At 29.3% G+C, this 17,011-nt stretch overlaps 3 protein-coding genes and 1 long non-coding RNA gene across 5 annotated transcripts; 1 reads left to right on the top strand and 3 right to left on the bottom strand.

Moving 5' to 3' along the window:
- Nucleotides 1-515: 515 nt before the first annotated feature.
- LOC111037384 (transcription initiation factor IIA subunit 1) lies at nucleotides 516-5,675 on the bottom strand. The gene is made up of 7 exons (XM_022319921.1): nucleotides 5,393-5,675; nucleotides 3,042-3,276; nucleotides 2,493-2,870; nucleotides 2,307-2,432; nucleotides 1,951-2,237; nucleotides 1,273-1,362; nucleotides 516-1,129 (listed from the first exon to the last, which is right to left on the bottom strand). Exons 1-7 carry the CDS (start codon nucleotides 5,414-5,416, stop codon nucleotides 1,022-1,024), a joined length of 1,248 nt encoding a protein of 415 aa, XP_022175613.1. The 5' UTR covers nucleotides 5,417-5,675; the 3' UTR covers nucleotides 516-1,021.
- A 3,402-nt stretch (nucleotides 5,676-9,077) lies between these two features.
- Nucleotides 9,078-11,809, top strand: LOC111037375 (CAAX prenyl protease 1 homolog). Of its 2 annotated transcripts, XM_022319913.1 has the most exons (7): nucleotides 9,078-9,164; nucleotides 9,379-9,525; nucleotides 10,234-10,434; nucleotides 10,511-10,805; nucleotides 10,930-11,186; nucleotides 11,274-11,661; nucleotides 11,735-11,809. In XM_022319913.1, exons 1-6 carry the CDS (start codon nucleotides 9,078-9,080, stop codon nucleotides 11,637-11,639), a joined length of 1,353 nt encoding a protein of 450 aa, XP_022175605.1. In that variant the 3' UTR covers nucleotides 11,640-11,661; nucleotides 11,735-11,809. The 2 variants fall into 2 exon arrangements, with proteins under 2 accessions (XP_022175605.1, XP_022175603.1); XM_022319911.1 differs by lacking the exon at nucleotides 11,735-11,809 and having other exon boundaries at nucleotides 11,274-11,724.
- LOC111037376 (testicular acid phosphatase homolog) lies at nucleotides 11,672-16,785 on the bottom strand. The gene is made up of 6 exons (XM_022319914.1): nucleotides 16,481-16,785; nucleotides 12,967-13,308; nucleotides 12,504-12,680; nucleotides 12,226-12,346; nucleotides 11,943-12,151; nucleotides 11,672-11,864 (listed from the first exon to the last, which is right to left on the bottom strand). Exons 1-6 carry the CDS (start codon nucleotides 16,583-16,585, stop codon nucleotides 11,715-11,717), a joined length of 1,104 nt encoding a protein of 367 aa, XP_022175606.1. The 5' UTR covers nucleotides 16,586-16,785; the 3' UTR covers nucleotides 11,672-11,714.
- On the bottom strand, nucleotides 15,948-16,471 carry LOC111037377. The gene is made up of 2 exons (XR_002604870.1): nucleotides 16,291-16,471; nucleotides 15,948-16,171 (listed from the first exon to the last, which is right to left on the bottom strand). It is a non-coding gene; the product is annotated as an uncharacterized LOC111037377 (long non-coding RNA).
- Nucleotides 16,786-17,011: the final 226 nt, after the last annotated feature.

Raw genomic sequence — 17,011 nt, 5'->3', positions numbered from 1 at the left:
CTTTTCTCATGGTTTCTTGGAAATTTTTTTAAAAAATCAATAGTTATAATTTATAACTAGTCTAATCTTACAATATTTTGTTTATAATACATTTTATTCTTACAGGCTATATCAGTATTTTATAATGATTAATATAAGAATAAGTAAAACACATTTCAATAATAAATATTATCACTTCTAGAAAAAATAGTTGCATAAACATTAAAATGCATATTTTTTTTTTTTATAACCATCAGGTTTCATTTCGCCATCCTGGTTTCCAAATATTATGAGTCTACATAAAGTAAGTTAAGTGGTTTCACATTGCCTTGGGCAATAGGGACTAGCTGGTACAAAGTTAGGACCAGCATTGCCGCTATATCCCATTCTAAAACACTAATATAATATACTCCTTAACTGGTTCATTTTAAAGTTATTTTTTTTTCTTCACATAAGAAGTATCCTTTCACCATACCAGTAACCATGCAGCTTAACTGTATTGTAAGGATGGTAAAGATTATTAATATAATATAATATTATTATTATCATTATTAATTATTTATTATTTTCAATATTATTTATGCCTTTCTGCTGTTCTGAATGTTGCTCGTTCTTAATTATTTGAATTTTCTTTCTTGGTATTGATTTAAAATACATTTGGTAAATAATGTTATTGCAATTGTTTACTGTTACGATATTTGTCCATACTTTAAACAATTAACAAATATATACATATTACCAATAAATAACTAATTAATTTAAAATGAATTATATTACACAGTGTAATCCAAAATAAATTGATATGGAGCTTTATTGATTGTTAATATATAATACCTCCACTTGTTCAAAAACGAATATGACATAATATTGTATATACATAGATCAAAATTTAAATTTTAAAATTTATTGTTTGAGAATTTACTTAAACATCTAGTCTTTTATACATTAAAGAAGACTTGAGAACAATTCATTTAATACATAAAATCGATTCATACAGAATACTTAACATTATTTGAAACTATAACACAAAATATATCACCTGTTACCATTCAGCATCACCAGTTGCTTTTTGGAAGACATAGTCATAACCATTTAAACTCATTATACCGTCTTTAAAATAAAGTTTCCATTTATTCCTGCTACGAGTAATCTATAATAACAAATAAAAACATATTAAGCACACTTAATTCGTACATTTTGAGATAAAAATTTGTAATTTAAACAAAATCACATTTGATTTAGAGGGAGATTACATTTGATTTTGAACTTCAATACATTCATCATTAAATTTACCTTATCATATTGGCAAACAATAACATTTTCCGTTTCAAATAATTCACCATTATCAATGTCACTTACATCATCACCAGAATTCAATGGCTCCTATAAAACAAAATAGGTACATTTAAAACATAAGACTATCAACATATAATACAATAATATTTTAATACATTTTACTAAAAGTACACATAGTTGTTTTACTCAATGTCAATATAGTATGATATATAAAAAATAGTTTTATCAATATTGTATCAATATGCATAATGTAGCACAGTGCATACCTATTATAATAAGTACATGGTATAAGAAAAACATTTATCTTATTTTAATTTATAATAAGTTAAAAATTATAAATAATGATTATTTTATTTCAACTATTTCAAAATAAATGTGTTAAAATTATTGTTTAAGTTTTTAACTTTTGTATTCATTGAATAATAGTATAAATAAATGATGATATAAATTTCCATAAATTAACAATTCAACTCAAACACATTAATACCAAATGCATAATAAAACATAGGTAATTTCGATATAAATGTTGCAAAAGCCTTTTTATAATTTGTTAAAAATAAAATACATGAAAAATGTTTTTTTTTTTTACCTACCTAATTCGTTTATTTAACTGATACTTTGACAGTTTTTCAGCTATTGAGATCTACTTTATTTATTTATATTATACACACTTACAGCATCAGAAGCACTATTCTGATCTTTTTCATCGTCTTCTTCATCATCATCATCGTTATCACCAATATCATCATCTATATCATCGTCATCGTCATCGTCATCATCTGAAGTTGAAGAATCATTAGCTCCATCTATCTGAGCAATAGTTCTTTTAACACCACCAGTTACATTCCCACTAATAAATGCTTGATTATTTTGTTGAAGTTGCTGTTGCTGCTGTTGCTGTTGCTGTTGCTGTGTAGTTCGTACATCTGATAAAAATTCTGGTTGAACAACAGTTTGAACACCTAGTAATTATAAAAATACATCTAAGATTATGATGAAAAAAAATTCTAAATAAATAATAAATACTTTACTTGAAATTGATTGAGCAGCAAGAACACTATTGACATGCTGTTGTAAAAAAGATGTAGCAAGCGGGGTAGTCATTGCCATACTATTAGTTATTACTGGACCACTAAGTATACTCTGTAGCATATTTCCTACATACATTTAAAACAATAATAAATAACAGTGTTTAAAAAAAATAATATATAGTAAACCTTGTATGGCAGAACTTGGAACTTGAATAGAAAGAATTCTAGAACCCGTTTCTTGGGAACCCGTCTGAGCTGGTAAGGTTATTTGAATTGGTACATATTTGTTTGCATAATCTGCAGGTAAAACTATAGTGTTCTGTTGCTGTTGTTGTGGCTGCTTCTGCTGCAGCTGCTGCTGCTGCTGCTGCTGCAGCTTCTGTTGCTGCTGCTGTGGTAGTTGCTGCTGCTGTGGTAGTTGTTGCTGCTGTGGTAGTTGTTGCTGCTGTGGTAGTTGCTGCTGCTGTGGTAGTTGCTGCTGCTGCTGTTGCTGAAGTGGTTGCTGCTGTTGTTGCTGTTGTATTTTTTGTTGTTGAACCATTTTTAATTGATGAACAGAGTTATCTAAAAATAATAATTGACTATTTAAAAAAACTATAGTGCCTAAATCTAAACCTATCTGAATCAATGTCAACAGCAGTAACCGTGTAACAAAAAAAAATCTAAATCTATATTATATTTTTCTATAACATTAAGAGAGAATATTTATAATGATTTAAGAGAAAAAATACTTACTGACTATAGTAGGAGTATATTGACTTTTAGTTTGCTTAACAACAGTTGAAGGAACGGTTTTAGGAAGTTGAGCAACTTCTTGAGGAGGTGGTGCATCAACTGCTTTACTAGCCATTACTTTAGATTCCCATGATTGACGTAACTCCATTAAAATTTGATCGTCAATACCTTCTTCCGCAAAAAATTCTCGAGAGCTATTTATTGTATCTTCGATTACCGATTGGTATAATTTCATCTGAAATAAATAACGATTATTTACTTAAATTAATACACAAAATATACATTTTTTAAAGTTAAAACATCTACCTATGGATGTGGTAATATGCTGTAGTTAAAATAATGTAGGGTCCCTGCTCTGATCAGATTGTGTGTAGGTGGGGGTAGGGTTTTTCCATTTTGAAAAAATGTACATCAACATATTATACAAAATTATAATTTATAAAAATAAAAGTTTCCAACAGTATGTATTTTTGAATCTATATTATAATGAAAAACACATAATTCATGTTTCAGTATTCAACTTAGTCACATTTTGGTATGAATTACATTTTAATGTAAGAAAAAATAAAACTTAAGAGGACAATAGGTACTATAATATTAGATACACAGATAGATAACAGAGGCTTTAAATATGGTAACGCAAGAACCATACAACTAACAAATGTTTTTGTATATACAATTTATTAAAAACGTAACCAGTCCAGTTCTATCATGCTTTAATATTTATTTTGTATAACTAGCCAAAATGTTAAGATTCTTGATACTAGCTGCAAAATGCATTTGGTTCATAGTCATTGTCATAAAATGTATTACTAACAACTTAAAGTGATAAATTCTAAAAATGTGGTTTGTTTCAAATTTTTAGAAGATACATAAACTATTAACACACTTCATAAATTTCTTTTAAGAAAAACAACTTATACACACAAACAAATACCTAACTTTCAAATTTAAAATATGTAAGTTATATTCATTTACTCTATTGTAATAAGTTAGATATAATGAACTTAAAAATAACTGCAAAAATAACTTTCAGTTTTGCTATCTGAAATTGTCATGTTGATTATAAATCAAAACTAATTGAGTTAGGTAATACAAAATGAACTAAATAAATAATGAGCTTAACAGATAAATGTATAAATCATAATCAATAACCTTATTAGAATTGTAAATGTTTGGTGAACAAAAAAATTGTAGGTATTAATATGCTAATAGAATCTGTGAAAACCATATAATATTTCAATCAATTGTATTCATTTTTCCAGTACTTCAAAATGTATTTTATGTTTACAAGTTAGAATCTTATTAGAAAACTATGTATTTTACTTTGTCTATAAAAAAAAATTGTAGGTTAGGTAACACAATTAATATAATAGCTTTGATAAAGTATCGCAATTATTAATTATAGGTACCGTTATTTTGTGCTAGATTATTCATGTAACGACAATATATATTACAACTTATATTACAGATTATTATTTAAGAAATATAGGTAGGTAATCAATTATACCTAGTGATACTTGAGTAATGTGAAATGAAAAATTTGTAACAAATTTTTTAAAAAAACTAAGTTATTAATCTTTTTTATCTGATAGGTAAACATTTAAAACATTTTTAATAATTGTCATTATTTATATATATAAATGTTGAGATTTTTTAATTTAAATGCATTTATGGCTTTACTGTTAATATAAACATTTTAATAGGGTATAAGTAGGTACATATCTACTAATAATAATTACATGAATACCTACCTAAACTAAGGTCTAGGAAAATTATAATTAAATCCTGCTATAATGGTGCGTATTATAGACACAATGCACCATAGCATACCAGTAGTTCCCAAAATCACGGAATTACAAAATACCTGATGACAATAATAATTAAAAAATGTAGGTACTTAAAGGGGCACCATAGAAAAATTACTACTAAATATAACACTTATGTAAAAATAATCAAATTTAATGACCTACAAAATTAACCTTTAGACGTGAGTCACAAATTCTCCATAGTATAATGACTGAATCATCACCATATGGAAGTAATAGTGTTTTGCTAGCCGTGAAGAGTGACACTTTTTACTCTCTATTAGGGCCACCAAACCTAATTAATATAATAAGCACTCAATCTGTCATTATCATAGGTAATTAATAATTAATATTATGTGACCCAGTGCATATGTGGCAATATATCGTTTTACCTATTACAAGAAATACGGTTTAGGCCAGGGCCAAGTGTCGGTTTATCGGTGCGAGTCACTCGACGACAATAATAATAACATTGTAAATTATTGCGAGCGGCATAAGCACACCGGTGGCGGTGTACTTTAACGAATAAGAAGTACTACTTACCACGGACGATTGGGATAACGACATGTTGGAAGGGCCAATGGAAACAGCAACGCACGTCAGTCTGTAATTTTATTTAAATGTCTTGCAGTGTTGTGTACGGATTGCGCGATTAGCACGATGAGAAGATATTTTTTATTTTTACGTTAAAAAAAAAAACCAGCGGACGAAGCAACACGACCGCGACAGCTGCAGCAGTAGTGCAGGACAGCCGGACGTGTGGGGTTTCTCGAGCGAAAGAACCCGAGTTTCACCATGTGCTGCGACTCCTTTTATACTGTCAGCCGATATAGGGAGGCAGCGGGTTTTAACACACGGCCGACGTCATCGGCCGTACGGGCTGGCTAAATGCTACGATAATTTATTACCGTACACCGTGCTACGGTATATCATCCGCTAGATGGTAACAGCTGATAAAATTATTTTTAAATTAATTTCGTCTGACATCTATGAAGGCATTGTACTACTTAGTACTTGGTACATCAGTAAATAATGGTACATCGATATTGCTCCTGGAGCGCGATTTAAGATGGTATACCATCTTAAATCGTGTCCTGGAGCTCTTACATTTTGATACCTTTGTCAAATATGTATTGTTTACCTGTACCATAGACTTTATATTCTTAAGGATAAGGTCTATGATTTGTATAAAAATTCAATTTTCAAATCCCTATTGTGTTTATATATATACCTATAGTCGTTACTTGTTACTTGTTGCTATTTGCTGACTTTACTGTAGTTGTTGACTTGTTGTTATTTCAAATATTGTTGAATGTTTGTATACTTGTTTTATTGTTGATACTTAATATAGGTTCCGAGCGCCCCTCCATCCTGTGTAGAGAATAGGGATATATAATATAGTCAATAACCTAATTTGAATCGGATGCCTATTATATTAGTTTATTTTAATAGATACATAGTTCATTAGGTAAATAATATACATTTCATATTTTTATAGGTATTTTATTCTTTATATTATGCCTGTCACTATTAAACTCAGGCGTTACTATTTAATTAAGTACTATAAGAAGATATATAATATCTTTTTTTAAATTATTTTTATCAGGTATAATGTTCTTATTACAATCAGGTAATACGTCACTGTCACCACTCATCAATCCCCATTGAGCAATGAATACACAAAATTTAAATTAAATAAATAAATGTAGGTATATTGCGTACCTAATAAATTGTGCAATGTAGTGGCGTAGCAATGGGTGGCATGGGTGGATCGTGGATGCCCCCTTAGAATTTCTTATAGGTAATATTTAAATCACTATTATAATCTATACAAGTAATAAAATAATATAGGTAGTACATTTTTAAATAGCCCCTCCACCCCCACCCATGGGCCATGATTGAGCTCCAGCTACACTGCTAATACCTACAATTTATACCTAGGTACTATTGACCATTGAGTAATGACTTATATGAGTATAGCTACATAGTATAGTTACCTACTAGTCCTACTATTTTATTTTAAATAAATATTGTTCGAGAAATAAATATGAATTTTATAAAATTGGGTATACCTTACAAAGTAGCATATTATATACTTATCAACTGGTAGTTGGTGCCTATATAATATTATTGACTAACGAAATAAAACTGCTTTAAAAAATCTTAATTTTTAACTTAAAAATCAGTAGGTACCAAACTAGATACCAACTATATCTACGTATACTACTCAACTATTGAAACAATTATTGTCATAATAATTTAATAATAAATAATTTATCTTGAGGACCCTAAGACTATAGACGTAATGTGTGTATTAATTTGTGTCTTATTATTATAACTATATATAAGTACTCAAAGTACTGTATACATTATGCGCATTTGTAATTTACTAATAATTAGTAATATTATTAACTAACAATTAACATATTATAATTTATAGATCATACAATTAATTTGATGCAACAATTCATTTATAGGTTTGTTAGGTAGATAGGTATGAAAGTGTTTATATAATATGTCTTAATAGGTAGGTACTCTATATTACTCTTATAACGCTATTACAGCTATATGCCTACACAGCTATATATTACGTACGATGTACCGATGTTCTATACCTAGGCTACACTAACCAAGTAAACAATAATAATAACACATAATATAAATGTATATTAAGTGCAGACTTAGCAACGTATCGTAGGATTAAATTGTAAATAGTTTTCAAGTTCAAGTGGGTTCTTGAGCTGCAGTAGTCGTACATTAACAAGGTTACTGCTGTAATAAGCTGCACTAGGTACTTAAACGTGTATAACGGGTAAGTTACACAATAAATTAAATAATTCGATTATTATTATTTATAAGGTATAATTATGAAGATTATAATTTATAGTTAATAATTAATAGCACTGCAACAATTATTAATGGTTTAACGAATCCTAAAAAATTAACATTCCTGCATCAATCGGCCATCATCGTTATTCATTCTATTCAGTTTAATAAGCCATAATTAGGTAGGTACCTACCTATACGGCTATACTTGTGTAGGTTGCCAGAATGGTAGACATGCACCTACCTATTTTATATCTACCAAATTGTTGTGTTGTTGTATATAATCCGGTATTGAATAAAAAAAATTAAAAAAATATACTTCAATGTTATGTAAAGGCCATAGGCATATTCGCATAATGTAATCAATATTTTATAGTATCTTTAGGCTTATTATTACCTACGCTGTTAAAGTCCAGTGGCGCCAAACACGTACTTTAGTTGTTCAATTGAACTGCCTTGAAAATTGGGCTGGTAAAATAATAGAGTAAGCTTCTGAGTCTTTCTGCTATAATTTCATTACACACAGGAATTTCATTAAATTATTAGTATATAATTAGTGGCGCCCGTTTCTGTTATTTGAGGGTGTGTGTGGGTCAAACGGTTTTAATTTCATTCGGTGCTACTGATTATTAGTAAAGTATTATCTACTATTTGCTTATTAGTTATTCGTTATAACTTAATTACTTATAAGCTAACAGTCGATGAGTCAAACCATGAGAATTTTTTAAATTTTGAATCAGCCTTTAAAGTCAAAGCCAAGTACGAACGTCCTTCAGAAAATTCTGTCAATTAGGTATTATTAGATACCTACCTACTTTTACAATTTTTCAATTTTTATTTGGTATTTCTGAACTCAGTGGCATATCTGCTAAGAGCTAATAAATATTCATTATTATTTATTATGCGAAATAAATAATAATGATATACCTAATGCTACAACCATAAATTAACAGATTAATTTAACAGTTATAATAGTTAAAACAGAATTGATTAAATTTAAATTTGTGGCTGAAATGCTAAATGTTGATACAGTGATGCTATAATTTTTATTATTACACAAAATACCTCCCAAAATACAGTGTGGTCGAGGTTGGTTTGTAAAATATTAGAAATTTTCGTTAATGCTGATATCAGAATGATCCGTTTATTTGTCGGCTTGTGTTTTGTTGTTGTTTGTGTTTGTTATCTTCAGGCTTCATGTAATAATTTTAATAAAAATTTTACTAAAAATTTTCGTTGCCTCCTGGCGTAGTGGCGTTTATAGGTATTATGTCGTTAGTCTATTAATGACTTCTCTATTTTACACTATTGTACTACAGTTCGTATGTGTTAAAATATTTAATAAATAATATATTATTAAATTTTGATTTGGTTTAATAAAAGTATCGAGCAAATTGTAATCATGATACCGGAATTTTGCGTATTTTATGGTGTCTTAACTTTTTCTTGGATAGAATTCCTATGGGAACAGTATTTAACGCTAAGACAGGTAAATTATTTTAATTTGAAATCTCATTTCATTGAAATATCCGTATAATATAAGTACTAATATATAAGTAGTAATATGTTAGACAAATATCTATTCATAATGATTATATTAATTCTAAGCACAATTTTAATTCTGCAAAGAATCTATTTAATGTGAAAACAAACAGCATAAATGTTCACTTAATACCTTACTCATTGATGTTAAACATTTTTAGAGGCGTGTATATAAAACTACAGACAAAATCCCAGAAAGATTAACTGGTGTACTAGATGTGGAAACATTTAATAAGGCGAAGTCTTACGGTATTGACAAAAATACCTTTAGTATTGTTGAAGAATGGTTTCATATGATCATTTCAACTGTAAGTATAAATATCATTAATTAAATTATTTTTATATTTTTGATCCAAATAACTATGTTTAAATTTTTTTGATATTGAAAACAGGATTAAAAAAAAATAATCCGTCTGTATTATTCGAGGTATTATTACTATTATTCAGTATTATTACTTGTTCAAAATACTTCTATCATGGTATTAAAGATAACCATTATTTATATTTAATTACCTAATTAAAAAAAATATATTTTAACAAATATTGATATACTATAAATAATTAATTAACAATTTAATTTACAACTTTTCAAAAACAATTAGTACCATAATATTGGATAGAAAACATGATATGCCATATGTGAGCTATATTATGTATAAAACAAATAGTCAACAGATATAATTTTCTAGCATTTATAAGCACTTTTCTAAACCTATTATTTAAGTACATGGGCCTTATTAATTATTTTAATAAATAAAACATTTCTGTTTTTGAGTTTGGATTATTGTGAAGTCCTGTACACTAAACACCATTTATACTTGAATGGGTAACCACCTGGGTACTTATTTAATTTTTGACACATTCACATAAATCGCTTAAAAGGAAAGTGTTTCTTTTTATTTATGGAGTTTAGAATTTATAGACATCACACATGATGAACTTTTAAGTATAATACAATTACAAATATAACATATTTTAAGATACTAAATAATTTATTTTTTACTTAAAATTTATAGGGTTTCATCTGTTTGAATGGATTCACATTATTATGGAATTTCAGCAAATATTGTTTGATTGAGACTCGTTATTCTGATAGTGAAATCATGACCAGTTGCGTATTTCTCCTATGTATGAATACTCTGGGTACATTAATGTCTTTGCCAATCTCAGCATATAGTACTTTTATTATTGAGGAAAAACATGGGTTTAACAAACAAGTAAATCAAAAAATAAGATACTTCAAATGCAACATATTTATTTATAAAAATGTTTATGTTTTTATTTTTTAACCAGAATTTAAATTTCTTCGTTAAAGACAAGATCAAGAACTTTTTATTGGTTCAGGTGATTTCATTACCAATAACTGCGGCAGCAATCACTATTGTTAAATGGGGTGGACGTTATTTCTTTATCTGGTTGTGGGTATTTGCTGTAGTAACTTCATTGTTTATCATGACAGTATATCCAGAATTTATTGCTCCATTGTTCGACAAATATACACCATTACCTGATGGTGTTTTGAAAACTAAAATTGAAGAGCTTGCCAAGCATGTCAAATTCCCCCTTTACAAAATTTATATTGTAGAAGGTAAATTATTTAAATATTATTTACCACTTATTTAACAATGTTTATGTGAAACAAACTGTAATGCAAATACATTTTTACTGTTGTAAATTTGTTTTTAATTTGTTATCTTTTTTTTTGATTTTAGGTTCAAAGCGATCAGCTCATAGCAATGCATATTTTTATGGATTTTTCAATAATAAACGTATTGTTCTTTATGATACATTATTGAAAGATAGCAAAGATATTATAAATAACAAAACAGTTATAGAAGAAAATGCTCATGGTGATAAAATTGAAGAAAAAGGAAAAGGGATGAATGATGAGGAAATTTTGGCAGTCTTAGGTCATGAACTTGGTCATTGGAAACTAAACCATATTTTATTTTATCTTATAATATCTCAGGTATTTTTATCAATAAATAATATTCAATCTTTTTGGTATACAAGAAGATTTTTATTTGATATTGATTGCAATGCATTTTTGTTTCAGGTGAATCTATTTGTCATGTTGTTTGTCTTTGGATGGTTGTATGACAATTCAATGTTATACCGAGCATTTGGATTTTATGAGTCAACCCATCCAGTTATCATTGGTCTAGCAATTATTTTTCAATATGTGTTTTCTCCATATAACACTGTTATATCATTTGCTATGACTACACTTAGTAGACAGTTGGAGTTTCAAGCTGATGCCTTTGCTAAAAAACTTGGACATGCAAAGCCACTTGAATCTGGATTAATACGTTTACACAATGATAACTTAGGATTTCCAGTTTATGATTCTCTATTCTCAGCTTGGCATCATACTCATCCTCAACTATTGGAAAGATTGGAAGCAATCTCTAAGACAGACTGAATATTTAATGTTAAATTAAAAAGTACACACGATTCCGATTTAAATTTAAGCAGTGTTTCATATAATATAACATTTTTAATTTTTACATTCTTCAGTTAAGTTACGAGGTATCATTTGTTGTGTGAGTGTGCGCAAATCTTCTAGTCGACATGGCTGTGGACAACCTGGTAATTCAATTAACTCAATGTTTGATTCTTTCCATTCATAGTCTCTGTTGTATAATAGCTAGTTTTTTTTTAAAGTTAATAAAAAAACATTTAATCATTTACTATCATTGAATTTATATTTTAATTTATTATTTACCTTTACGATTGTTTCATTTGAAAGTGATGCGTATAATTCCATTACAACTGCTGCTCCATAAAGTGGATATGTTATATTTTTTACATTTAGTGTTTTTAGGAAAGGAACTATAGTCGAATCATGACCAACGTGCAAATATATTTTTTTTGCTTCTGGTGATTTATTTATTGACGCTGCCATTCGTGTTAATACATCATTTAACATTTCACCTAATAAATAATTATTTAAACTAATTTTTTTTGTTAGTGTAAGTATGTGTAATATGATGTGTGAAAATAATAACCTGAAAATAAAAGTTTCATTTGATCTGTTTCCGCTATTATAGTCATAGAATATAATATAAATTCTTCTATATCTTTATATCGTTCTAATGCCCAATTAGGAATTGGATAGTTCGCCATACGCTAAAAAAAAATAAACATCTTAAATAGATATATTTAAAAATAAAAATATTTATAAAATAATCATAATGAAATGTATAAATCATTTTAATTCTATTTATATAATTTGTAATAAAAAAAATTAAATTATTTTTTTGTACCTATTTATTTCAGTTCTTACTTGTGTCATAATGACATCTGCCACTTTCAATACATCATAAAGTGTATTTAATGGATTTGATGTGTAGTTTTTCATATAGTTGATTAATTTTTGTATCTTTTCGGTTTTTATCGCATCCTCGCAAATTTCGTGTAATTCCATAAAATACTTTGGACAGAATCTTGGATCTCCTGTGAACTAACATTTAAATTAATTTCAAAAGTTATCATTTCAGTTTATATCTTAATTATAAATTGGACAAATTGAGTTTTTAAATATTCCTCTTATCCTAAAAATGATCATCACTCGTCACCCACAATTTTAGTGTACTGTACCTATGTCAGAATTGGTATGTATAAAATACCTATCCTTTACCAATGCGGCAAATTAATACCAGCTACCTTAGTATACCGTCGTTAAGTAACTACTATTCATCTATTATAGGTAGGAATATTTTAATTGTATTTGTATCCTTATTCCTTACTTGCTGGTTGTCTTTCGACAAACTTGTCTTGATCGGTATGGGCTGCCATTTTAGGTCCTTGTTCCACGTCTGCTCTTCGTTTGGCGGGTACATACCGGCCAACAGGTAGCCGGCAGACTGGTAACACCGGTTCACCTCTGTGGAGGATACGTCGATCTCACTGGGCGTGTACCGCTGCAGGGGGTGTAAGAAGCCCAAGTACCGTTCACGCAGAGCTTGACCCGCGCGGTACGCGTTCCACACCCCCTGGTCTGTCAACTCGCCCAATCCGCGGGGCCAGGGTATTTGGTCAGTTTGGTTTTTGTACCGGGTCAAAGGTGCGCGATTCAAATGTCTCATCAACTGTGCCGGACAAAGTCACAAGAATTTATTATTACTGCGTGTGATCACTCCATCAGTCGAGGTTTTGACTTGATGACAGACAACATAAGCTTACAGCAGTACAACTGCGCAAATGCACGAACTTAAGTAGGTAGGTACCTAATAACTAATAAGTATAGTAACTGAGTAATGGTGTAATGTACCTACTACCTAGGTACAATCGCATTTTTAAAAAGTTAAGTATGTGGGTATAGAGGTACCTTACTGGCTAGTAGCGTACTACCTTCGTATAACTCATAAGTAAATTATAATTCAAATATGAAGTTTTATTTTGGAAACTTGCGTTTGAGAGCTATTATTTCCAAACTTTTCAAAATTAATTTCTTAAATATTATTTGTAGAACACGTAGCAACCAGTTTTTCTATGAATTTCTATCTTTATTGATTATTCATATCCAGAAAATAATAAAAATATATTAACTTTATTAATAAGTGGGTAGAGGTAAGTATTTAAAAAAAGGGTAATAAGTGAAATTAGTAAAGTATAATGAAGTGTTGACGTGGATACATTTTTACCCAGCGTAAAGGTAAATTATACACTACCTATGTGCTTTGTCACTAGGTAGTGTTATTTGCTATTTTACTATAGGTACCTATACCTAGTATCTAGATAAATTTATTACAAAATAAACTTTATGTTTTATATTTTGTTTTTGTAGTTGTTCTATATGGCTATTGGTTATTCCTATTCGTATGTAACTAGTAACTACTGACTTTGTATTATATGTCATATGTGTGTAACAATTTGTGAAAATTGGTCTGCAGTAATAAATCACGACGATAAATAAATTAGCGGCATCCGCACACCGACGATATGGACCTTAAACGGTGTAGGTTCTACAATAACATAGGTACATAATATTAATATAAATTATATAATTTAACTGAAGTCAGTTGTCAGTGACGGAAAAGTATAATAATTGATTTAGCATTTAGTTAAGTGGATGTCAGCGCAATACTTACTTTTTCTCCCAGACCCATCATGCTTAATATGACACGTTTTTTCATGAAATCGTTTTTTTTATGATTTTTGAGTAATTTTAGTTCTATATTTTATGTGTAGGTACCTATTTGACTTTGTATTCGACTTTCAAAATAAAACAAAATGTTTGTAAATATAAATTATATTGAGACAGTATTAAGGCAAATCTTAAATCGATACCTAGTCGACCCTTAAAAATATTATTCTCTAGGTAAACTTTGTAATGGGTGATTATACTGATTAGTATCGGAGATTACTCAAAAACATAAAAAAAAAAATGATTTTGTGTGCATTTTTATCTATGATGTTGAGTGTGTCTACGTAGGTCAGAGAGAGAAAACGAACAGAGTGCATCATGACTTGCAAGTTGCAACTGACATCATCTTAACCATAATAATTGTAAATAAACAACATACAATTTTGACAGACCAATATTATTGGTACCTACCTAGTGCTCATTGCTTATGATACCTACCACAACAACAGTGCTCATGTGCTGCAACTAATGGTACCTATAGAGTTGCTTGGTGAGGCGCTGTCTTACGCTCTATCTGCGGAAACGCTCTGAGTGTACTCATCCGCCGGTGAGTAGTGAGTACACACATCCCGGATGGGTGACCACCCGGGATTTTTAGCAACATATCCTTACCACACATACAAAAACACTTAATACAACCCAACCAACACAAAAAACCTACTAAAAATATACAAAAGAATCGTCGTACCACCCCACTACCAATGACGTATGTTGCCGAGAGTTCCCCCTAATACAAAAATAAAATAATGGTATAGACTTAGGTAATAAAGTCATTATTATGTACCTAAATACCTAATATACTTATAACCTACCTACCTACTAATTATAAATATCGGGCTATCTCATAAACCATAGACGTGTCTACGATGGCAACCTAGGGTGCCTGGGCTGCCCCTGCGATTTTCGAAAAATCAACCGAGTTTTAAGTCTACAGATGGGTTACAACTTTCATTTTAAAAAAAAAATGTCTTTTGTGTATTGTTATAATTACTATTTACCTATAAAGATTTATGTTCCCGAATTCAGAAAAACCTATACCTACGCTAAAGACTTGAAACAGACGACGGTCTGGTCCGCATAATCTATTATTAGATATTATATTATTATGGTGTTATTTTTTTTACTACGTAGCTCGGTCTTGTAATCTTGCAGGGCTGTAGATGAATAATATTTTTGGAGTTTAATTTAATCTCCAAAAGGTACTGCAAGTACTGTAGATTATTAATTATAAATAGATAATTCAGACTTTTTTAAAATTATATAAATATTTCATTGGTACGGGGGGAGGGGGGTGCTCTTTAAAAAAATACTGTCTTTGGTTTATAGGGCTTTTTTGGTTCATTAAGGTAGCGCCGGTTATTAGCTGGGCTGCCGCTTCGAATTAAGTCTAGTCACGCCTATGATCATAACCAATGACCTTGAGGTCATTAGAATCGTCATTTCAATCAATTATCAACTACATATAATGGACAGGTGGCAGGTATATAGGTAGCTATGATAACACAAAAATTCACAATAAAAAATAGCTATGTTAAATGGTTGATGTTTAAGTCCTGCCACAAAGTAAAAAACAATGAATTCATCTATGATTATTTAAGGCCATTAGGTACTTATTGAGTTGAGTGTATCAACAATAGAAAATAATAAATACTAATGAGTAATTAGGTAGTATTAATTATTATCGAAATACCTATTTATATTGTATTGTAAGTGCGTAACTTATACTTACTTACTCTTATAATGTACAATTTATATTCTACAATAACTTGCGTGGTTTTTACATTGTTAAACACTGAATTTTTACCCTGCAGATTATTAATAAATATCAGATTTAGACATTGAATTTAGTGCACGACATTAACTTTTTGGGACTTTGGTGCCCCTCCCAAGTTATGTCATGAACGATGCTGAATATCATCCACACCTTTATATCTACCCACATAGTGTGCGTTATGAATATTTGAATATGAAGTGGTTAAAATAGATACCAGCTATGAATGTAATATTGATATCTAAGTCCACGCATACATGCATTGGCTAGTAGGTACAGTTCTGTAAACTTTGTTATGGACCGTATAATATTTGTAGGTATATTTAGGTATATAGGTACTTACTATGAAAACAAATTTCAACTGTAAATGATCCTGATTTATTGATTTAGAAACACATTCATTTGCAATAAATATCAATAAAAAAATGTACTTTAAACTAAAATACATTATGATAATGTTATATCCAGTATTATGTTATTAGTATTTTAAATAAACAACGACAAACTCTGATTAGTTGAACAATATTGTACTCACGACACGAGATAGCTAGTTAGTGGTTATTAATATTATACGCATGTTTGCTGTTTATAAATGTTTTTAACTCACACCTTTAGACTTCAATACTATAATACATCCTTTTATACAGAGTGGTCCACTTAACCGTGCCACACGCATTATCTCCTTCAATGTGTATAAAATTATAACTATTAACTAATGTAATGATTTTTTTTAAATAATTTTTATTTGAAATGGGTAACATTTCTTATCTTATGTTGTTATATTTTTTAGTTTTCATATCACATGGACATTTTTCAGAAATTTTAGATAGTTACCTTAAAGTAAATTCAAGTTTAAAGGACAACCAGCATATCA

This window comes from Myzus persicae, unplaced genomic scaffold, assembly GCF_001856785.1.
Source record: "Myzus persicae strain clone G006 unplaced genomic scaffold, MPER_G0061.0, whole genome shotgun sequence".
In the NCBI taxonomy this organism is placed as follows: Eukaryota; Metazoa; Arthropoda; class Insecta; order Hemiptera; family Aphididae; genus Myzus; species Myzus persicae.
The sequence above is the reverse complement of the archived record's forward strand: the minus strand, read 5'-3'. Positions and strand labels throughout refer to the sequence as shown.